At 42.0% G+C, this 24695-nt stretch overlaps 1 protein-coding gene across 4 annotated transcripts in view; it reads right to left on the bottom strand.

Annotated features, from left to right (window-relative positions):
- Positions 1-24695, bottom strand: part of CALCOCO1 (calcium binding and coiled-coil domain 1) — a 104870-nt gene that overhangs the window by 52696 nt on the left and 27479 nt on the right. For all 4 annotated transcript variants that reach the window (XM_082247689.1, XM_082247691.1, XM_082247692.1 and 1 more), the window contains exons 4-10: positions 23429-23619; positions 20738-20896; positions 16847-16995; positions 14070-14160; positions 7987-8241; positions 6192-6317; positions 5263-5358 (exon numbers count right to left, since the gene is read on the bottom strand). In XM_082247689.1, coding sequence (XP_082103815.1) covers positions 5263-5358; positions 6192-6317; positions 7987-8241; positions 14070-14160; positions 16847-16995; positions 20738-20896; positions 23429-23619 — 1067 coding nt within the window. The remainder of the gene's footprint in view (positions 1-5262; positions 5359-6191; positions 6318-7986; positions 8242-14069; positions 14161-16846; positions 16996-20737; positions 20897-23428; positions 23620-24695) is intronic.

The raw sequence follows: 24695 nt of genomic DNA, 5'->3' as shown, positions 1-24695 counted from the left end.
GAGAAAGTGGTGATTAAGGGTACCGGAGGTACCAGAATCTTACAGTACCCCCCCCTTAAGGCCGGCTCCGGAAGGCCTATAGGACAGGTTTCTCAGGGTGTTTCGAGTGAAAGTTCCGTATAAGTCTAGGCGCATGAATATCAGAGGTATCTAGCCAGGTGTCGTCTTGGGGTCCATAGTTCTTCCATCTTATGAGATACTGGAGTCTTTCTCTATGGATGCGAGAATCCAAAATTTCCTTGATCTCATACTCTTCTCCGCCTTCAACTTGTATTGGAGGTGGAGGCAAGATGGTAGGCCTTATTCCTTGGTTAGGAACATGGGGCTTCAGTAGCGACACATGGAAGATGGGATGGATCTTGAGATCTGCTGGTAGGGTGAGCTGTACTGCAGCTTTTCCGATAAGTTTTTTAATTGGGAAGGGTCCCAAAAATAAAGGTCCAAGCTTCTTGCTAGGGATTTTTAATCTTAAGTTCTTTGTCGATAGCCAAACAAGGTCCCCAATAGCATACTGAGGAGAAGGTCTTCTACGAAGGTCGTAGTACTTTTATTGTTGACTGTGAGCGTGTGATATAGTGGTATTGAGTAAACCCAAAGAGTCTTTTATTTGGGTAAGTTAATCCGAGGCTACTGGGTTACTCGATGGCAGGATGCGTGGTGGAAGAAGAGTGGGATGAAACCCATAGTTCAAGTAGAACGGACTTTGCTTCGTAGTACTGTGGGTTGCGTTGTTGTAAGCAAATTCTGCTAGAGGAAGGAGATCCACCCAATCATCCTGCAAGTATGATGTGTAGCAACGTAGATATTGCTCAATGCACTGGTTGACTCTTTCAGTCTGTCCGTTGGTCTGAGGATGGTAGGGAGAAGTGAGCTTTCGCTCAATGCGTAAAATTTGACAAAGTGCTTGCCAAAATTTAGAGATGAATTGTGAACCACAGTCGGACAAAAGAGTTTTTGGAATTCCATGCAACTTAAACACATGTTTCATCAGTAGTTCCGCTGTTTGTTTAGATGAAGGTAGTCTACGGATAGCAATGAAATGTGCCATCTTTGTCAAGTGGTTCACTGACACTAGGATGGTATTAAATCCTTTAGAGGGTGGTAGTTCTACTATGAAATCTAAGGACACAACTTCCCATGGAACCTGGGGTATTGGTAGACTACAAAGTAGTCCAGATGGTTTAGTAGTGTCAATTTTGGACCTTGCACAGATGTCACATGAAGAAACAAATTTTTGTACAGACGTCTTCATATCAGGCCACCAAAACTGCCTGGTGAGCAAATTAAAGGTTTTCGTTATACCCATATGTCCTGCCATGGGCACATCATGCGATAACTCCAAGATCTTGGTGCGCATAGTAGGGGGTATGTAGAGTTTGTCATTGTAATAGAGGAAGCCTTCTGCATCAGTACTTAGTTGTGGTGGAGGTGAATCCATTCTTATACTGTGCAAAATCTCTTCCTTCAAGGAACGGACAACACCAATAATGCGTTCATAGGGTATTATGGGAATGGAAGGGATTTCGGCGCAGTTATCTTCGGTTAATCGTGATAGCGCATCCGCTTTTTTATTTTTGTCTGCAGGCGTGTAGGTCACTAGGAAATTAAATCTTAAAAAGAATAATGACCATCGTACCTGCCGGTGGGAGAGAGTCTTGTTAGTCTGGAGGTATTGAAGGTTTTTATGATCTGTATATATGAGTATTGGTAACTGGGTACCTTCGAGCAGATGTCGCCAATTCTCCAGTGCCAGTTTTATGGAAAGCAACTCCTTTTCACCCACTGGGTAATTCACCTCTGGGCTGCTTAGTGATTTTGAAAAGAAAGCAACTGGGTGGAGTGATGAAGTGTTTGTTGGTCGTTGGGAGAGAACTGCTCCTACTGCCATATTTGACGCATCTACCTCTAGAATATATTGGAGGGATGGGTCTGGATGGCGTAGTATGGGAGCAGAAGTAAAGCTTGATTTTAACAAGCAGAAAGCTTGATTTGCTTCTTCTGACCATTTGAATGTTTTTTTTATACTTGTCAGTTGTGTGAGAGGTCTCACAATAGCGGAAAAGTTCTTGATGAACTTCCTATAGAAGTTCGAGAATCCAAGGAATCGCTGTAGGGCCTTACGAGTTGTTGGTATAGGCCAGTCTAGAATACAGGATATCTTACTCATATCCATCTTAATTCCAGTTTTGGATATGAAGTATCCTAGAAATAATATTTCTTCTTTATGAAATAGACATTTTTTTAATTTCACATATAGTCTGTGTGAGAGCAGTCTGGACAACACAAGTCTTACATGTTTTATGTGTTCAGGCATAGATCGAGAATAAATAAGTATATCGTCTAGGTATACTACAACACAGACATCAAGTAAGTCTCTAAAGATGTCGTTTATGAATCTTTGGAAAGCTGCGGGAGCATTACATAGCCCGAATGGCATCACAAGGTATTCGAATAGTCCGTATCTGGTTCTGAATGCTGTTTTCCACTCATCCCCGTCACGGATTCGGATTAGGTTGTATGCCCCTTTCAGGTCTAATTTGGTGAAATAAGTAGCCCCACGCACCTGTTCAATAAGTTCAGGGATGAGCGGCAAAGGATAGCGATCCTTTATCGTAATCGTGTTTAATTGCCTATAATCGATAATAGGCCTGAGACTGGAATCCTTATTGCGGACAAAGAAAAGTCCTGCAGCAGTGAAAGAAGTAGAGGGTCTAATGAACCCTTTTGTCAAATTCTCATCCAAGTATTCCTTGAGATGAGAAAGTTCATCCTGTGAAAGGGGATAAACATGACCGAAAGGCAATTTGCTGTTAGGGAGTAGATCGATAGTGCAATCGTAATCCCTATGGGGAGGCAACACTTGAGCATTTTTCTCAAGGAACACTTCGGACAGATCCTGATAGCATAGTGGTGCAATTTCATCTGACACCACAGACAGAATCTTCCCATAAGATGGGAGGTTACACATATTCTCACAATAGTGAGAAGGGAAAACCAAAGTCCGTTTTTTCCAATCTATGATTGGTTGGTGTGTGTGTAACCAGGGAAGTCCCAAAATAATAGGAAAATGGGGTGAGGATAGTATGTCAAAGGTGATGGTCTCCACATGTGATTCGTTGGTAGTGGCAAGGAGTGCCTGTGTCTGGTTGGTGATTGGACCAGAAGACAGTGGAATACCATTAATGAAACTAACAGAAACAGGCTTAGATTTTGAAATAATAGGTATTTTATTTAAGGTAACAAAGCGTGTATCAATATAGTTTCCACAAGATCCAGTGTCGACCATAGCCTTGGTGGTGATCCTAGTTTGGTCCCACTGTAATATTAAATGAACAAAAAGATAGGGGTTAGAAAAGGAAGTCGTTAATCCTCCCAGCAAGACATGTGAACACTCACCCTCTTTTTTGCGGACAAGGGGACAGGTGCTTATCAAATGATCCGAGGATGCGCAGTACATGCAGAGATTTCTGGATGTTCTTCTAGCTCGTTCAGTAGTCGTTAAAGGTGGGCGTATGGTTCCTACATCCATGGGAGTAGGGTCAACGGCCGAAATCTGAGAAGGATTAGACAATGGCATTCCCATCTTTTCAGCCCTTCTTTCTCGCAGTCGTCTGTCGATGTTGATACTAAGTTGTATCAAGGCCTCCAAGGTGCCAGGTAAATCCGCTCGGGCGAGCTCGTCTTTAACAGCTTCCGATAACCCGAGTCTGAATTGAGTTCGCAAAGATGTGTCATTCCACCCTGAATCAAGGGTCCATCTTTTGAACTCAGATACAAAGTCTTCTACAGGTCTCCTTCCTTGTTTTAAGGCCCTCAACTGAATATCAGCAGTACTCTGCCTATTGGGGTCATCGTATAAACTAGCGAGTTCCGCTAGGAATAAGGAATAGGTGTTGAGAATCTGATCATTATTCTCAAAGAGAGAGTCTGCCCAGGCCCGTGGATCACCCGTCAAGTATGAAATAACGGTACAGACTTTTATTTGATCAGTGGGGTATGTACGAGGTTTTAACAAAAAAAGCAATTGACATGCGTTTTTGAATTCACTCAATTTTTTCCGATCACCTGTAAACACTAGAGGAGGGTTTATTTTAGGTTCAGGAGGCTGAACAGCAGTAAGCCGTGAGAGCTGGGTTACCTGCTGTGTCAGAGTCTGATTCTTTTCTTGTACGTCAATCAGAGCAAGTATTAACGCTTTTACTTGTTGTGTTAATTGTGTCACTTGAGTGGGTAATTCTGCTGAATCCATTTTTAAGGTTCGTTCAATCTGTAACGCTCCTGCGTTTTTGTTATAGGCTGGATTTGCAGCTGCAAAATCTCCACTCAGTAGTCATGTAGAGATGTGTTGAATACCAGATCCAACTCTCCAGGACTCATCACCGTGGGCCTGTCAGCTTCAACATACAGATATATACACATTCAATGAGATGTTCCTGGAGTGATAGGATGTATATGATAGTATGAAGGTGATGTGCTGAAGGGACAGGTGTGAACAGTGACAAGGATGGTAATCACTTGATAGGTTTGTATAGGAGAGTTCAAGATGGTATTTAGGAATGCAGATAGGTTAGTATCGAGTATGCTAACAGGTGGTGAGGACAGCAGATGACAAATACAGGATAGACTAACCCAGTGCAAGGATAGATAGTAGTAGACAGGAGAGCTAGCAATCTATGCAGCAGTGCAGATGATAGATGGTAGTAGGCTCAAGAGCTAGCAATCTATGTAACAGTGCAGATGATAGGATAGTATGGATAGGTAGTAACAGTCCTTAATGTGCATAGGTAGATAGTGCAATAAGGTAGATAGTGCGGGGTACTTATCACTTGTAATGTTAGTAGTTTAGAGAGGTCCAGTAGATAAGGAATGATCCGGTAGCGAGATACAGGAATCAGTAGCGAGGTTCCGGTCTGCTCCAGGTAAAGGGAATAGCTGGAGGTTTAGATCGAGAGACAGGCTTGAAAGCATGTGGATCACAAGGCAGGTTGAACGAACAATGTGAGTGAGACCGCCGGCGGTTGAAATAGCCGCTCTGCGGCGCTCAGCAGTGACATCATCATTCTTAAAGGTATATGCGTACCACCTGAAGAGAAAGGTGGGACGCATTACAGAGAAAGTGGTGATTAAGGGTACCGGAGGTACCAGAATCTTACAAAGGGACAACAAAAGTGTATATGTAAAGTACTCTGAACCTACTAACACCCTTACTGAATAATCACAGATATTTTAACACTGCACTCTATGGACTGACTTATTTCTTACCTTCTTTTCTTCTCTTAGCTGTTCCTTTTCCATCTGAGCAACTTTCAGAGCTGATTTCAACTCGCTTAACTCTCTTCTGCTTTCTGATAACTGAACCTTTACAGATTCAAACACATGGCAAATATAGAATTATAAAAAAAACCAAGAAAATATAAAAAGTATTTATAAGGAGCTGGTGTGTCAATGTACAATTATAGATTGTTTACAAACACAATATATTTTTTGTTGTTATGCTTATATTGTGTTAAAACTATTTTTGGCAGTTATGTACGTTTTCCTGTTTTTGGTCATGGTCATTTGGGAGCAAGTGATTTTTTTTTTTTTTGTACCCCACCAATGGATTTTAATATTGGTCTGCAAAACACATAATTATAGTTCCTTCCCACAAACAGCTAGGAGATTAGTATTTTTTAAACACTTTTCTATCAGGGCAGTTTTTAAATTTACACACACAATAACACATTTGCTGGAAATTACGTTAAACACCCACACAAATATAACAATTTTCTGAAAGAAGAAGGGGGATGACAGCTCTGAACCTAGAAATGACCCCCCCATACATGTGGCTTTGGGTTTCATTAATCATTCCTCTTGTTCTCAATGTTGGGTCACTCTACTGAATGGAAGACCCTTTCAATCACAGCGGGCACTGGGGGAGATGGGGGGGTCGGAGGATGTCAAGCTCCTGGTACTGTAAAACTGCCTGGTTTACTTTTACTTAAAAGCTGATAACTGGCTGAAAAAATTAATACCAAGCTCATGGCCACAGCAGCAGTTGTGAGCTTGTTTAAACCCTTGAACACCAGGGCATTTATAAATGCACCTTGGTAGACAAGTGGTTAAAGGAGGTTAGCAATCGCAGTCCAAATGTATCCCATACCTGCCCTAAGTATTGGCCAATGTTTCCTGATAGGGCATATGTCTTTTACCTGACATGCATCTTTCTCCTGGTTTAGTTTACATTGAAGTTTCTGTCGTTGGCTCCTCTCTTCTTGCAGGTTGCTTTCCAAAGTCAGCTTTTCTGCTTTCAGGTTCACGATCTGGTCTCTCTTGGCCTAAAATAAAACTAAAACCTTAATGGAAAACTGTAAAAGTGTTTTGTAAGCAGAAGGTAAGTGTCCCTAACTCATAATAATACATACACATACTAGGGCCAATTTAGACAGGAGCCAATTACCCTACCCACATGTCTTTAGAGTGTGGGAGGAAACTGGAGTTCCTGGAGGAAACCCACACAGGCACAGGGAGAACAAGCACACTCCAGGCAGGCAAGTGTGATAGTTGGGATTCAAACCAACAACCCTAGTGCTGCTAGGCGGAAGTTTTACCACTTAGCCACTGTGCTGCCCACATGATAAAGTAACCTGAATTTTTAAACCAGAAAGCTACATTTCTGAATCAGGAAATACATCTAATCAGGAATACCATGTTGGGCTCTTCCATTCATCTGTATAAAGCCTAAAATTATTTCTGCAAGCAAGGGGAAACAGGTAGAAACACTACCCAGTGCAGGAGAGAAATGGGTGGTGTAAAGCAGATCCTAAATACAACTGAGGTCTGTGTTTGGGTACAGGAGGGGGTGGGAAACCTGTACAGGTTTTTTACTAAAAAAAGTATACCTCTACTGATTAGCTCTACAGAGTTACGAATCCTTTACCATTTAAAAATGGTATCTATGTATTAAGGTAATTGCTCAGAGTTATTTTTAACCACTTCAACCAGTCCAAAAGCCATTTTTTATTAATTTTTTTTTTTTTTTTGTGCACATATTTTAAAATTGTTTTAGGCCTGAGAATTTCTTAGAACCCGCAAAGATCATATATTTTCTGAATGCAGACACTTTAGAGAATAAAATAATGGTAGTTCCAATTGTTTTATGTCACAAGATTTTAGCAATACAATTTATAAAACACATAATTTTAGTAAAAAATACACGAAAGTTAATTTCAGGGCACATAAACACAATAAATTACCCACCTTTTGGTAAAAAATAAAAGATTAAGGACGTACAGAGTGAATAGAGACCCAACATGTAAAGCTTTGTGTGTGCCGTGAAACGGCAACAAACTTTAGTACCCTATATTTTCCAAAGGCCATTGGCCCCTCAAGCCCATCAGTTTGAGGCAACCATAAATAATGGGCCTTGAATTATTGCTCTCACTCTGGATTGGATTGTGATATACAACGTGAAGGGCAATCACTGTTTTCGTACATAGGCGCCTTAATGTATACATTTTTTTACGTGTGTGTGTGTAGGGAGTCTTTACATTTTCATTCCATTCTTTTTCAGTCTCTTCACATTTTTAAATCCCCCCCCCTTTTTTTTTTTTTACACAACTGTATCGCTATCACATAGGGAACCAAGTGATAGCATATAGATGACAGGTTCTCTTTATGGAGACATCCAGGGTCTATTAGACCCATGATGATTCCCCTGTACTCCACTGCACATTGCAGCTGTTGTAGAAGTGATCAGGCACCTCGCAAAACTTCCACCTGAAAGCCAATAGATGGATTTAAAAATGTATATACACTTTCGGCCACTATAGCAGTCGGGACTGTTTTTAAAGAGTACCTGATCCGAGCACCGTTTTAAAACTCTGGGACTAAATTGGTTAAGGAGCATACACAAAAATATGGGACTCCGTAAGAAAACAAATGATGAACAGCTAAATTATTAGCAGTGAATATTTTATCCAAGATCTCAAATTGTACCAGACTTACCTCCATGCTGTGGTTTAGTGCTGTCTTCTCTTGCCACCACTGCCCCATTCCTTCTTTATACCTGAGACTTAAGTCGGACACTTTGAGGGCAAGGTCAGCTGTCTCAAGACGACTTTTGTGCAGGTCAGATATTGTGCGATCTCGAATAGAAGAGACTGTAGCTAACTCCTCCCCTAAGAGCATCACTTTCTGCTGACTGGCTGACAGAATATCCTGGGTGCACCGCAGCTTCTCACGCACAGTATCCATCTGCAACTACACAAACACAAGCGAGTCAGTTACCCCGACAGCAACAGAACCTTTGGAAAAGTATTTAATTCAAAGTACAAATTTAAAATAAGTTGAAGGTACCTGTCCACTGACATGATTTATTGCACTACAAGGAAAAGATTCTGACACTAACTGTGCAATAAATCTATTGTAAGAAGGCTGAGACAAAGAGGAATTTTGACTGTGAATTCCATATCTTGGAGTTCAGTACAGGACATGGGTTATAAGCATGTACCTTCAGTTGACTGATCACTGGAAAAGCTTTAAAGAACATGCCCCCTGGGCACCTTCCCTATAGACCTACCCCATTCTGTGAGTTCTCAGTTTTGTAGCAAGCAATGCAGAGTAAACCAAGTAATGGAAGGAGGGTGCCCTGTGTCCTGTACTGTACCCCAAGATATAGAATTTTCAGGTAAGTCAAATTTCCACTTATCTTAATCATACAGTACAGGACACAGACAGAGTATTCATACACCATGGGACATCCCTAAGCAATGAATAGGAGGGGTGGGCAACAATAAGGCAAACAAAACTGTGGCATTAGGCCCAACCAGGGCCAGAAGACCCAACTTTAGAGTGCTGCTGCAAGAACCTTATGGCCAAAACCTGCATTAGCAGAAAACTGAATGTCCACCTAGTAAAACTTTGAAAAAGTATGAACAAAAGACCAGTTGGTGGCCTTACACAAGTGGGCTACAGAGGTTTGGTGCCGTAAGCCCAGGAAACTTCCACCACTCTGGTAGAATGGGCATGGAAAAGCATGGGAGGAGATCTCTCTTTGGGAATGTAAGCTCTTGCAATCAGATTTTTTATCCATCATGCAATGGTGGACTTTGAAGACGGTGTCCATTGCAAGGTCCAGAGAATAGGCTCTGTCTAAGTCCAGGCAATGTACATAGATTTTCCTTGGATGCTTAGGAACAGGGTATTTATTTGGAAGTACAATGCTCTCATTGAGGTGGCATGCTCAGACCACCTTCAGGAGAAAGGATGGCATTGGGAATAAGACAAGTTTGTCATTGTGAAGTAAGAGGAAAGGGAAGTATGACATGTTTCTAAATCCACCAGTTCAGAAACATGTCTGACAGATATAAAAGCAACCAAAAAGGCTACTTTGCATGAGAAATCCTCTAGAGGAATATCCCTGATTGGTTCAAAGGGCGGTTTCTGTAGGGCAGAAAGATCCCAAGGAAGCACAGGGTGCTGCAAGCGGGTCTGAATATGAGATACTCCTCAAAGGAAGTTTTTTTTATAAGGGAGAGTGAAGCTAGAGGCCTTTAAAAAAGAATGGATAAGGCTGAGACCTGACTATTAAGAGTACTTGAAAGTGATTGTAAAGTCTAGTTTAAAAAAATAAATAACAAACATGTTATATTTACCTGCTCTATGCAGTTGGTTTTGCACAGGGCAGCCGGGATCCTCCTCTTCTCGGGACCCTCTTCGGCTCTCCTGGCCCCTACCTCTTGTTAAGTGCTCCCACAGCAAGCAGCTTGCTATGGGGGCACCCAAGCTGAGTCACAGCTTCTTGTGTCCATTCAGACACAGAGCTGCGACCTGGCCCCACCCCTCTTTCTCCTGATTGGCTGAATGATTTTGATTGAAAGCAGCGGGAGCCAATCGCGCCGCTCTGCTGTCTCAGCCAATGAGGGGAGTTCCAGGCAGCTTAGACATTACTGCAACATCTCTGCATAAAGACGGGCTCAGGTAAGTATTGGGGGGGGGGGGGACGAAGGGGGCTGCTGCACTCAGAAGGTTTTATTATCTTAATGCATAGAATGTATTAAGATAAAAAAACCTTCTGCCTTTACAACTACTTTAGGACCAGTTTATGGTCAAGTCCTGATTGCAGAAAGGCAAGAATGCAAGGTAATCTGGGATTGAAGTGCCTTCTTTCACACCAGGCAAAAATGATTTTCAGGTGTGATAAAACATCTATTTAAATATGGTTTTCTTGCTTTTAGCAAGGTAGGAATTACTGGCTGAGAAACTCTGGCAACAAGCAGAGGTAGTTTGATGTTAAATCTGGAGTTTAGGATATCCACATCCAGAATCCCCAATTTTTGGCATATCAGATTGTAGATATCTGGATGAAGGCCCATTCCCCTTGATCCAGATAATGGCCGCTGAGCTAACCCACTTTCCATTCCAGGAATGTAGACTGCAGAAATCGTATGTTTCTGTCCAAGAGAATATCTGGTTTGCTTCCTTTAAATCAGCCAGAATCCTGATGCCCTCTAGATGGTTGATGTAAGCCACATTCGTGGATATGTCTGACTTCACTCTGATTGGGGTCCAGTGTTTCAGGGCCAACCCGACTGCTGTTTAATCCTTTTATCCTTTTTAAGGATAGGGAAGGAAGGACTTCTCAAATTTTAGGACTGGGGTGGTGATCAATTAAGGTATGGAATTGCTTGCTTGACTGGACATGAGCATGGGTGAATCAAGAGAAAGAGTCTGCTTTTTCCAGGTCAACAAGATGTTTTGTTCTTGAATGGAATTGGGTGAATGGTACTACTTTGAAGGAAGCTACCTTGAGCTCTCATAGAAAATCTCAATGTTGGATGTCTCTTGGATCTCAAATGTCGATCAAGTGCTCTTAGAGAAAGAACTTTCTGTTCTGGGGGAAATACTTTTGCTTGGGATCTTCCCAGGACCAGACCCAAGTATTTTAGGAACAGTGAAGGCTGGAGAGCAGATTTGTTAAAATTGAATAATCTGAATTGTTCTATGGACATTTACTGATAGTTGGAAGGGAGATGAGTTGTTCTGAATAAGATTCTTTAGATAGCCTGTGATTGGATGCCCTGATTTTTGAAAAGGGGAAGCAGAGGCGCCAAGATGTTTGCGAACACTCTTGGAGCAGAGAATAGGCTAAAGGACAGTTCGACAAACTGGCAGTGCATTGTAACCACTTATCGTGCCACTCAAGGTGCTCTGCTAGTAAAGAATCTGGTGTCTCACCTCGATGTAAGGGTGCAGGCTGTCTTGTGCTTAATCCAGAAAGCAGTGAAGCATGAGGGGATGAGAGAGACACCGCACACCTCCAACAGGTGGAGGGGAATGTGAACAGCCTCAGCTTCTATGACTAAGCCCTGGTGGGCAGGGTGAAATGCAAAACAAGGGCGTGGCTTAGGAGGAGTTTAAGGCTTAGGCCATTCACATTCCTCTTCACCTGTTGAGCCAGTGGTGTGCAATGTCTCTTATCCCCTCAAACTGGCAGTGCGACAAACTGGAAATGGTTGTCTTCCAATATGAAGCACAGAAGGTGCTGATGAAGTGGGTAAATGAGAACATGAAGATAGACATCTTGGATGTCCACATATGCCATGTCCCCTTGTATCAGAGAGGCAATAACTGACCTTGCAGATTCCATGTGAAATTTTGGAATTTAAAGAAATTTGAGAGGGATTTTAAATCCAGTGACGTTTGTGGCCCAAGCCCTGTGCTGAAAGGAAGGACATTCAACGCTAAGTTCATCAGGTTTTGAAGTTGAAGCTTGGTTGATGCGGACAGGTGCTCTGCATTTAGAAGAGCTGGGGACTCCTGAGGGAACTTCTGCTGTGGAATTAAAACCTTTTCACCATTGACCTCTTTGATGAACTAGTCAAATACCTCACCAAACAGACACCTTTCTTGAAAAGGCATATGTGTGAGGTGCCTTTTTCAGGCAGCTTCAGCTGTCCAAGCTCCTACCTATAAGATACTGTGCATGTGCAGGGAGATTAAAGTCATTCAGGGGCATCTACACAGAAAAGCAGAGCAGAAGACAGTTGTTTTTATTGCTGTGTAACAACACAATCCTGAATTTCAGGATCATGTTGGTTATTTATTATCCTACTCCAATTAGCTACTAAAACTGCAGCAAGAGCTGGTTGCAGGGCTGGGCTTCAAGATTAAATAAATTTTTAGGAGTATCTCAAACTTTCAATCTGCAGAATCAAAGGTACATCTTCAAAAGAAACATGAGATGCTTGTTTAGGACAGAGATGGTAGGATCAACTGAAGGAATGGACCACTTCTTTGTGAATTCTTTCTCCACTGGAAAAAATTCAGTAAAGATTTTGGGGGGATGGGAAAATTCTTCCAGGAGCGACCCTGTTATAGACTGCACATTCTGTTTGTTCATGAACAGAGAATATTTAGCAGGATTTTTAAAATCTCTTTGTACCGAATGGAGCAGGGCGAGGTGGAGGAGAGTCAGCTTGCATGAAGCTCCCTCTTCACTATAGTGCCAGTCTGGGGGAGAAAAATGTTCAGTACCTTCCTTCGATACTGCCCCCATATCTTCTTCATTCCCTTCTGTGTCTACATCCTAAAGCAGCGGCATATCAGGACCCAAATCTGGTTGAGAAACAAGAGTAGGAAAAGAGGTGTGGTGTTTTTGGGTCCTTGACTATAATGGCTGTATTAAGGCCATCGTTTTGTTTTGTTTTTTTTCGGAGAAAATTTGACTTACAGCAGATGCAGATGATTTTGCTTTAGTCAAATAGGCCACTTGTTGCATGCTGGAAAAAGAGCTAGAATCAGATGCTGAGGCTGATGTTAGGGTAAGTTCTTGTTCCCGTGCAAGGGACGCATTGCTACTCTTAGGTTGAGCGATGTGTGGGCTTTTGGCAGGGCGGATGTTAGCCTGCAAGTCTGCACTGATTCCCTTTTGCCTGGTCCCCTCTGTAGCTAAAAGTGAGGGTATACTCCTGTGGGGTACTCACAGAATAGGGTGCAGAACAAAAGGTAAGCACGTCGATAAGGAGTGTGCGGTAACCCAGTTGTAGACCGTCCTGTAACTCAAGTGGTTCCTCGAGAAAGGGCTAGAGAAAGCACCCGAGCACCTTATAATGGCTTTAGGCATATGTGGCAGTAAAGTAAATGACCAAAGCGGTAAAGTTAAGCGGCAGTAAAGTAAATGACCAGTGGTGTGATCATCCACCCAAGACTGAGCTCAGAGTGACTGAATGTTAGCACCAAGTTTGAAAAGTTTATACTGCGATGTGAATACAATCCAAACATAGCCCAGTTTTTACAGTTCCATAGCAATAGACCACAGCCCTGGACCTGTATAGCACCAAGTGCCAAAATGAGCACCCCCCCCCTTCCCCCAGCAGGATTCAGTGCCCAAAGCAACATTCCAGGCTGTCTCCACAGCACAGGGACCAGATCTGGCTTCCAAGGTTTTACTGAGGTTGCACTGTGCCAGATACATTGCTTCTATGCTGCCATTGGAAGACAGGGAGGGCTTGACTGGAAAATCAAAAGATAAAATAATAAAGAAGAATAATAAACTAGTTACGCTAAGGGTGATTTTCCTATTGAAAGAGAAAAAGGTCCATTGCCAAGTAGGGCAGCGTTATAGGGCTGGCGGCCAGGGGTCATGTCCTTTAAAGCTTTGTCAGTGTCCAGTCACTTGAAGGTACATGCTTATAACCCATGGTGTATAAATACCTTGCTTATGTCCTGTACAATACGGTAAAGATATACACTTTTAAAGCCTGGCATTTCGGGTCCCTAGCAAAATACATCATTCAACAATGCTCATGGTCTCTGACTAGCATTGTTGATTGGAGTGCTGTGCAGGGGGTATTTCTGACCATTGGGGACCTGGACTGCTGTGCTCTGTGTGAGAGTATTGGTCAAGCTCTCCAGTGTGCTGTCAGGATAATGTTAAGAAGAAACAAATATTATTAATAATAAAAAATAATGCTATATTATTTACTTGTTATACAGCTTGACTGCATAACAAGTAAAAGTGCAGGGCTTTAAACTGGGCAATAAAACATTGCTGCTGTAATGTCAGGTGATCAAAAAAGTCCACAGACCTTGGAACGCTCCATTTCTGAAGAAGCCTCTGCAAGTCGCTCTTTCAGCTCCTCTTTTTCTGCCTCTAGTGATTCTTTTCTTGTCTTTAGACTGTTAAGCAATAAAATAAACAAACATTGTAAACTATCAGCACAGTGTATCTTATGCAACGGAGGCCATAAGCAGTTTAATATTTTTCCAGCTGAGGAAACAAATTAGACCACTGCCAGAGAAACCAGGTCTATGTAGAAAAGCAAAATGTCTTTTTTGTTCAACACACTCTTAATGCGGAGCTCCATCCAAAAGGGGAAGTTTCGCTTGAAGCATTCCTCCCCCTCCCTCCTATACCACATTTGTCATGTATTTTTTTTTTGAGGGGGGGGGGCAAGTACCTAGTTTTGACAGGCACCTGCTCTCACTTCCGGTCGGGCCACCTAGGCCTAGGCGAGCAGAAGTTATCATCTTCCCCTCCCTCCCTGAAATCTCCTGGGACACGTCACAGGTCCCAGAAGATTGCCTGACCATTGAGAATGCGCAGTGCAACACGCAGAGCACATCCGGCTGTGAAGCCGCAAGCTGTAACAGCTGGGTGCCCACACTTGTAATGCCGGTGGCGGAGAGAGGCAAGGGAGAGAAGTGAGGGTTCGGGTAACCGCATCGCTGGATCCTGGGACAGGTGAGTGTGTGTTTATCAAAAGTCAGCAGCTACACTTTTTGTAAACACAAGAACAAGTGGAACTCTGCTTTAAGAAGAAAAAAAATGTTCTATACGGTGCACAATGTGTAGCAGGAATTTATACATGTCTCAGACAACATCCTACTTGTCTGGGCACCAATTAACTTTCAGTTATTATACAAACATGTATGTGTCTATTATGTACAAACATGAGACGTGTTACAAATGTATTCATGTAGACTTGTAAAGTCCACTAATGAGCCCAAATGAACATGGACAAATGCACTTCCTCAAACTTTTTCATCAACTGTAGGTTGACCTTTTTATCTTGTTGAGTGACAATAGTTCACGGGCCAATGATTCATGAGCTATAATGCTGGTCATGAAATTTTTTATAACAATTTTTACCACTTCTAAACAGATTTTTATCTGATAAGGAAACATACCAGAAAAAAATTAAAGTATAACTATATGCAAAACTTTTTTTTCATTTTGGATAGAGTAAGGGAGGAGTATAATCCCTGTCAGATTTTTTCTTTGCCACCTGGGGAGATTTACCCACAGCCAAACAGGAAGTGAGAGGAAATTCCTGCAAATTAAGAAAATACCTTGGGGCCCCCAGGTCACTGGAACTAGTATGTCCATTTGACGATTTCCCATGTATTACTTTTTCTTTTACTTTCAATTTCAATGATAATGGTAAAGAGGGAAACGAGAGAGGGTGAATCTTCCTAACGGGGACACAGACAGACATAAAAACCTAATAGGTGTTCTAATTACTCTCAACTCTTTCCAAAACTAAAAGAAAAGTTTTGTCTTTAGTTATACTTTAAATCTTTTCATGCCTTGAAACTTTTAGTGGTTGTTCTTTTTTTTTTTTTTTAAATCTTTGCAACTATCAGGCAGTTCCCATCGTTATAGCGGACAATAACAAGCTACTCAGACAGTTAGAGATGTTTATCTCAAAGAGGGATTTGCTGAACTTTTTAGGGAAACATACCTGTAATCAGGTTCCCATTTAAAAAGGGTCCAAAGTACCATGGGGTGTGCCTCTCTAAAGAGACCCTGTCGCCAGACCATTCATATCAACAAAAATATTTCCATAAGGTTATATATCAATTTAATGTATTTTAAAAAGACTTAGAGGATTGTGGATTAAAAAAAAAAAAATTATACTCACCAAGGTAGATGCAGCATTGGTCTAACGCTGCAGCTGTGCCCCTCCGCTTCTAAAACTGAGAACTGAGTGATCAAAGGCCGCTATTTGCTTGGTTCTCAGTCTGCTGGGAACCAGTGACTATCAGACATCTCTCTTCCATGTCCCTCCAACGCTCACTGGAGCGCCGCACTGTGGAGGGGGCAGGAGCGCCTGGCTCCGGCTCTCAGCAGCTCGATGAAAGGACTGAGCCAGCTGCTGGTGCAGGCATCTGCATGGATCCCAATTTTAAAGTCGGGATCGACCCAGAGCCTGGACCGGCTCTATGACATCAATCAACAGCAGGCTTTAGCCCACTGTTGGCTGAACACGGGTCAAAGGAGTGCAGAACTAACTGCACTCCTGTGATCCATAGGAGAAGTAGGGCCGAAATAGCTTTGGCCCTACTTCTCCTTTAATGCACTTGGTGCCAGCATTCAGAAGTCCTGAGACTGCTGCTGGACGCAGTCATCTTGGATGTGATGTCAGCAGCCTCAGCAGACTCTAGTGACACTGTATTGTGTTCTATTGCACTACTCACCCGGCAGCTATATTAAAGGTTATGTAGGGAGGTAAGGGAAGAGATGAAGGACCTTGGCCAGTACAGAGGGTAATTGGACACCCCTGAATGAGTAGAGGGCTATGAAATGCAAGGCAAAGGGGTGTGTGCAAGGAAATTTATGGAAATAGAAAAAGCTGCAAGTAAGCTTTTTGGGTTAATTTTTTTATGCTTTTACCTGCAATTTTTTTAGGTTGATGACAGGGTCCCTTTAAGATATGGAGAACATTTTGATGGGTTTTGATGCTTGCTGGAATCATATGGGGATGGACAGCTCTCAGCCTGCCTTTCATTCTCATTTGATGTATCTGCCTGTCTATAACCAGTCTAATACTCTACAGCATTTTAAGAGAATAGTGATATATACATGTCTGTCTCTTTCACTTTTTCAAGCAGGTGCCGATTCATGATCTGGATTTCACTATCAAGTTGCAGAATCCGTTCTTGGTGCTCAGTCTCATTTATGCTCAGGGCATTCAATTCTATCCTTGTTGCTTGCTCTTTTTCAAAAAGTTCCTATAAAAGAATTCAAGGGGAATTTTTGAAAGTTCACATCTGAAAATCACTGCTAAAATATACACATAATGAAAAAATTATCCACGCAGTAAAGGGTCCATAAAACAGTCACACCTCCCACAATGGGCTGATATAGGAACAAAAGAGTGAAAGTGGATGTTTTTCCATAGCAACCAGCTGTCATTTCTCAAGAAAAGGTTATCATAACCACATCACACCATTAATAGCAATAAAGTAATCATAAATAAATATTAGGGACAAAAGTCTTGTGTGAGGATGCAATGCTAATGCTTTAGTGAAATAATTATGCCATTAAATATGGTGTACAAGGAACCCAGATTACAGATATTTACTATAGATAAATACAGTGGGGAAAATTATTTGATCCCCTGCAGATTTTGTAAATTTGCCCACCTACAAAGAAATTAGGGGCCTAACATTTTTTTTATCATAGGTGTATATCAAATGATACAGACAAAATATCAACCAAAAATCCAGAAAAAAAACACATAATACAAATGGTATAACTTTAGTTGAATTTCAGTGAGCAAAATAAGTATTTAATCCCCTACCGACCAGCAATAATTCTGGCTCCCACAGACTGGCTACAGTATGTGCTCATGTGGTACACAAACTAGTCTTGTCAATTAAAGAAGGTGCTCCTAAAGACAACTCGTGTGTATAAAAGACACCAGTCCACAGAAGCTCTTTCTTCCATTCAAACCTTACCATCACGGGCAAGATCAAAGAGCTGTCAATGGACGTCAGAGACAAGATTGTAGACCTGCACAAGGCAGGAATGGGCTGCAAGATGTTTGGTGAGTAGGAGACAACTGTTGGAGAGATAATTTGCAAATGGAACAAAAACAAAATAACCATCAATCACACTCGATCTGGAGCTCCATGCAAGATTTCTCCTCATGGGGTAAGGATGATCATGCGAAAAGTGAGGGATCAGCCCAGAAGTACACAGGAGGAGCTTGTGGCAGTTGGGACCACAGTCCCCAAACAAACCATTGGTAAAACAATACGATGCCATGGATTTAAATTAGAGATAGACCGATATGGTTTTTTCAGGGCCAATACCGATATTTTGATCACAATGTATCGGTATCGGCCAATATGGACCGATATTTTGTACATTAAAAGTTTTGAAAAATAAAGACAATTTTTGACACAAATCTGGTACTGAACATGTTGTTTAATGCTTAATGGCTGGCTTGCTGGCACCCTGTGGTGGATGGCTGGCTTGCTGGTACCCTGTGGTGGATGGCTGGCTGGCTGGTACCCTGTGGTGGATGGCTGGCTGGCTGGCACCCTGTGGTGGGTGGCTGGCACCCTTTGGTAGGTGGGTGGCTGGCACAGGGGCTGTGGGTGGTTGGCTGGTACAGGGTCTGTGGGCGGCTGGCTGGTACAGGATCTGTGGGTGGCTGGCTGTCTGGCACCCTGTCTGTGGGTGGCTGGCTGTCTGGCACCCTGTGGTTGGTGGCTGGCTGTCTGGCACCCAGTGGTGGATGGCTGACTGGCTGGCACCCAGTGGTGGGTGGCTGGCTGGTACAGGGCCTGTGGGTGGCTTGCTGGCTGGTACAGTGCCTGTGGGTGGCTGGCTGGTACAGTGCCTGTGGGTGGCTGGCTGGTACAGGGCCCTTTGGGGGGCTGGCTGGGTCGCTGGTACAAGGCCTGTAGATGTGGGTGGCTGGCTGGCACCGGGCTGCTGTGGGTGGGTTTATGGCTGTGATACACTCCCGGGAGACTAGTCCCGACTCCAGAGGAGGCTGTCCAAGGCGAGGGAGGCGGCCTAAGAAGGCAGAATGACGTCACAAAAATATCGGCAATATCAGCCAGTTCCGGGCCCGATACCGATATATCGAGAAAAGTGCATATCGGCCCTAGATATATCGGCCTTGCCAATAATTGGTCTATCCCTAATTTAAATCCTGCAGCGCCTGCAAGTTCCCCCTCCTCAAGAAGGCACATGTACAGGCCCATCGTAAGTTTTCCAATGAACATCTAAATGATTCAGAGAAGGATTGGGAGAAAGTGCTGTGGTCAGTTGAGACCAAAATTTAGCTATTTGGCATCAACTCGACTCGCCGTGTTTGGAGGAAGAAAAATGCTGACTATGACCCTAAGAACACAATCCCTACAGTCAAGCAGGGAGGTGGAAACATTTTTCTTTGTGGCAGTTTCTCTGCTAAAGGTACAGGCCAACTTTGCCACATTGAGGGGCCAATGGATGGGGCCACGTATTGTAAAATCTTGGATGAGAACCTTCTTCCCTCAGCCAGAACACTGAAGATGGGTGGTGGATGGGTCTGCTAGCATGACAATGACCCAAAACTTACTGCCAAGGAGTGGTTCAAGAATAAGCACAAGAAAGTCAAGGAGTGGTCTCCAGACTTTAATCCTGTAGAAAATTTATAGAGGGAGCTGAAACTTCGAGTTGCTAAGCGACAGCCAAGAAACCTCAAGGATTTAGAGAAGATCTGTAAAGAAGAGTGGACCAAAATCCCTCCCGAGATGTGTGCAAACCTGGTAACCAACTACAAGAAACTGCTTACCTCTGTGCTTGGCAACAGGGGTTTCTCTACCAAGTACAAGTCATGTTTTGATTGGGGATCAAATATTTATTTTACTCACTGAACTGCAACTCAATGTATAACATTTGTATCGTGTTTTTTTTCTGGAATTTTGGTTGATATTCTGTCTCCATTATTTAAAATACGCCTATGATAAAAATTATAGACCCTTCATTTCTTTGTAAGTGGGCAAACTTACAAAATCTGCAGGGGATCTAATAATTATTTTCCCCACTGTATAATATATATATATATATATATATATATATATATATATATATATATATATATATATATATATATATATATATATATATACACATACACATACATACATACACACACAATACTTGGTCGGGGCTCCTTTTGCATGAAGTACTGCATCAATGCAGTTGCAGTTCATGTCCTGGATACGTCTGTGTGTGGTGGCTCTTGAAGCACTGACGTCAGCCGTAGTCCACTCCTTGTGAATCTCCCCCAAAATCTTGTATGGTCCTTGCTTCACAATCCCTTAAGGCTGCGGTTATCCCTGGTATTTTTACACCTTTTTCTGCCACACTTTTTCCTTCCACTCTCCATTATTATGCTTGGATTCAGCTTCTTTAGTAATGACCTTTTGTGACTTACCCTCCTTGTGGAGGGTGTCAATGACTGTCTTCTGGACAAATGTCAAGTCAGCAGACTTCCACATGATTGTGTAACCTACTGAACCAGACTGAGAGACCATTTAAAGGTTCAAAAAGCCTTTACAGGTGTTTTGGGTTAATTAGCTGATTAAAGTGTGACACCAGGAGTCTACATTATTGAACTTTTTCAAATATTCTAATTTTATGAGATACTGCATTTTGGGAGTTCATAAGCCATAATCATCAAAATTAAAAGAAGAAAATGCTTGAAATATATCACTCTGTGTGTAATGAATCGATAGAATATAGGAGTTTACATTTTTTTTTTTATTGAAATACTGAAAAAAATTAACTTTTTGATGATATTCTAATTTTTTGAGATGCCCCTGTATATATATGATTTAGAAAAAACCTGATTTAATGCAAATAATCAAGTTATCTCAAAGAGTGAAGTGCGTGTGTGTATTTGTATCCTAGGCCACACAGATCCTCAACAGGAAGTGACCAAAGTACCCAGAAAGATGAGGATATGTTTACCTGATATTGCTGGTGTAGCTTTAAATGCTTATTGTCTGAAGCCTCCAGTGCAGCCTCCAGGTGATGGACTTTCTTCTTCAGAGTGCTCACCACCTCTTCCAGTGTGAGTTTTACCCTCATAAGGTCATTCCTCTCCTGCTGGGAGAACTCCAGCTGTTGCTGTAAGAGCAAACATTTTAATCAGAAGGTATTAGCCAATAGTATGAATACACATAGAAACAGCATACAATCTGTAGAAAGAAAACTATTATGAAACTGATCAATCACTATATACAGTATATCATACCAGAGATAAAGGGGGGGTATAGTCCAATTATCTCATGATTTTAAAAAAAGATGAACACTACCATTCCCTGCAAAGGTAGCACTTTAAACTTACCTTTCCAGCTGACCTTCCGCTCCTCTATAATAACAAGATAACGTTGATGTAAGATTTTCTACATTTGGCATAGCTGGGAGCAGAGGTGGGGGACTTGAGTCACATGACTTGACTTAAGTCAGACCCAAGCCACCAGTTTGAGGACTTAAGACTTGCTTGACTAAAATTAATAAAAGACTCGACTTGACTTTGACTTGGTATTCATGACTTGAGACTTGACTTTGACTTGAGACATATGACTCGAAATGACTTTACTTTTTTAAATTATTAAATATTTGCATTTTCTCAAGATGTGTTAAAGCAAAATTAATGTGCCTGTTATGTTTCTGACACCACAGTCACTTAAAACACCTCAGTCTGTGTTGATTTTTAGGACACTGGCTGTTTAACAATGGAAATACTTAAAGCGGTAGGTAGTATACTCATTACTTCTATAGCTGAAAATCCAATCAACACCAGTAACATGTAATATTCAATCAAATATCATGTAAACAATCTATTATAAGTTTTACTTACAATTCTAATTTCTTTAGTTCCGGTCGGTATTTTGTCATGTTGTGTGCCGCCATCCTTGCTGTGGTTTCCGTCTGCTGAGCAGTGCGGTATTTCCGCCCACAGTATGTCTAGTGTTTGGAAATCCCGGGCATGCGCAGAAGACGCCGAAACCAAGCCTCGTTTTGGGTTCATTAACCATTTGGACAGCCAATAGGAGGCTGTCCACTATCGCCCTTATGCACAATTGGTCACCTCCCTCGGAGTCTCGCGTGAGCACAGGGCTGACGTCCAGCATAGGAAATGACGCATAGACCCCGGCATAGACCCTGCATTATTCCGGCAGCATCATTAGCTTGCCGGAAAATCAGGGTACACAGAGCATACGCGGGTGACGTCATTGACCCGAACAAACTCAATAGAAAGAGAACGGCTAAAGTGACAGGCAGGAGAAAAGGTTAGTCATGTAATACAGACACATTTGATTTATATTGTTAAAAGTAGCGAAAATGAGTATACTACCACTTTAACATGTTTTTAGTGACTGTGGTGTTGAAACATGACCAGACGAAGGATTTTGAGCTGTTTGGCCATTCAAAGTGTTTCAAGAGAAAAGCACTAAGCAGTTTTGTTAATGTTGAAAATAAAACAAAACCTTCCCTGACCACTGACTTAACTGATTTAAAGGTGAAAATTAGGGTAGATCAGTATTTTGACTTGATTTGTGACTTGACCAAAATAAATGACTTGAATTGACTTGCTTGACCTCGAGCAGGGACTCGACTTGACTGACTTGCTTGCTTTTCGCCACAGTAACTTGGGACTTGCTTGAGAATTGAATGTTAAGACTTGAGACTTGCACATGTGTGACTTACTCCCATGTCTGGCTGGGAGTGTCAAATACCAGTGCCCCAGCAGAGCTCAGTGGCTTCATCTATTGACCTCTATGTCACTGCAGGACACAAGGCCCGGCAGAGGGAAACCGACTGCAGCAGGGGATCAGGCATCTGACACACCAGCACACAGTTGGGCAAAACAGGTAGTGAGATACAGTAAGTAAGCATAAGTGCTTGCTTTGCAGGGAATGGTACTATTAATCTTTAAAAAATAGCAGCAGAAACGCTTTAAACAGCAGGATTATTACTTATTGGTCGATAAGAGACCTCTAAGACGCCCTTGCCTGTTGAGTAACTGCTTCTGGACACATGCCTCGGGGCATGCACACAAACAATGCTAAGGCTGTATTAAGCAAAGCGGCTTCCAACCACAGGCTGACAAAAGGGTTATTTACAGTCACTGAGGCTGTGTTTAGAAGCGGTTCTCCTGCACACAGCCTAAGGCACTGTCAACTGCATGTCATGTAGGGGGCCAGGGGAATGGAGCAGCAGAGGGAAGTCTGAATGAGAAGAATCAAACACCCAAAGGTGTTAGAGCTTGAGCTACTTTGTAAAGAATGGGCAAAAATGTTACTCTCTAGATGTGCAAAGCTGGTAGAGACATACCCAGAAAGACTTGCAGCTGTAACTGCAGCAAAAGGTGGTTCTACAAAGTATTATTTCAGGGGGGCTGAATACAAATGCACGCCACACTTTTCAGATATTTATTTGTAAAAAAAATTGAAAACTATTTATCATTTTCCTTTTACTTCACAATTATGTGCCACTTTGTGTTGGTTTATCACATTAAATCACAATAAAATACATTTACGTTTTTGGTTGTAACATGACAACATGTGGAAAATTTCAAGGGGTATGAATACTTTTTCAAGGCACTGTACATCCTATCGCTGTGTTTGGCAATCCTAAAACTTTACAAGTTACCTGTAGGAAAGCAGATTTTGGTACAATCAAAATCATGTCCAGAGAAGCCTCTTCATCCTCCAAGGTGACCAGGTCTTCCATTGGTCGTGGCTCACTGATCACAAAAGGCTCACTAATCCCTTTCACAGTTCCATGCTGATCCACATAGCGAAACTGGTACTGCTGTTCACCAGGGTGTGGAAGATAGTAGGCTATAGGTAAATTATAAAAATGTATTAACTGTATATTTCCAATACATATGTATTGTCTTGCAGTTATGTACAGATAAACGTGTGATGCAGATTTTGCTATTTATGACAATATCCCTGTAATGTTGGCATTGCAGCGTGTGATTTTTTTTTACATTTTTATTTCCACTTGCTTTTGTCAGGTTTTTTTTTTTTTTTTTATTGAAAAAATTGAACACAAAAGCAATTTGGACAAGCACAAATTCTTTGATTGTTGTACAAAGTTAAAGAACAAGCCAGGCTACAAATATTGGAATAGAAAGCATTTAATATAACCAGCCTTTGTAGGGTGTTTTGTAATTTATGTCTGAATATTTAATTTAAGTTATAACAGCACGTTCTACTAAAGAAAGATAGTTACATATTGTTACATAGTTACATATTGTTACATAGTTAGTGAGGTTGAAAAAAGACATCAGTCCATCCAGTTCAACCTATGATGTGTGTGTGTTTGATGTTAACCGTACATTGTATACCCCTGTATGTTGTGGTCTTTAGGGTGACTGCGTGATCATTTTTTGAAACTACTGATGCTCCCCGCTGATACCACTGCTTGTGGAAGAGAGTTCCACATCGCTCTGACAGTAAAGAACCCCCTACGTATTTTAAGTCTAGTTTTAGTAAGTGGCTACGTGTCTTATTGTATTCCCTTTCTCTGAAAAGTTTGTTCCTTATGCTAGGGTCACCAGTACAGTATTTGTACATAGATATCATATCCCCTCTCAAGCGTCTCCAGAAAGAATATGTTCAATGCTTGCAGTCTTTCCTCATAGCTTAGATCCTCCATTCCCCTAATTATTTTTGTTGCCCTTCTCTGGACTCTCTCCAGTACCAACACATCCTTCCTGAGGACCGGTGCCCAGAACTGGACGGCATACTCCAGGTGTGGCCGGACCAGAGTCTTGTAGAGTGGGAGAATTATCTCTTTATTTCTGGAGTGAATCCCCTTTTTTATACATGCCAGTATTCTATTGGCTTTGCTTGCAGCGGCTTGGCATTGCATGCCACTGCCAAGCCTGTTGTCCACTAGGAGCCCCAGA

Source organism: Pelophylax lessonae (genome assembly GCF_965119305.1).
Source record: "Pelophylax lessonae genome assembly, chromosome: 2".
Classification (NCBI taxonomy): Eukaryota; Metazoa; Chordata; class Amphibia; order Anura; family Ranidae; genus Pelophylax; species Pelophylax lessonae.
This window is presented reverse-complemented; position numbering and strand designations above follow the sequence as displayed.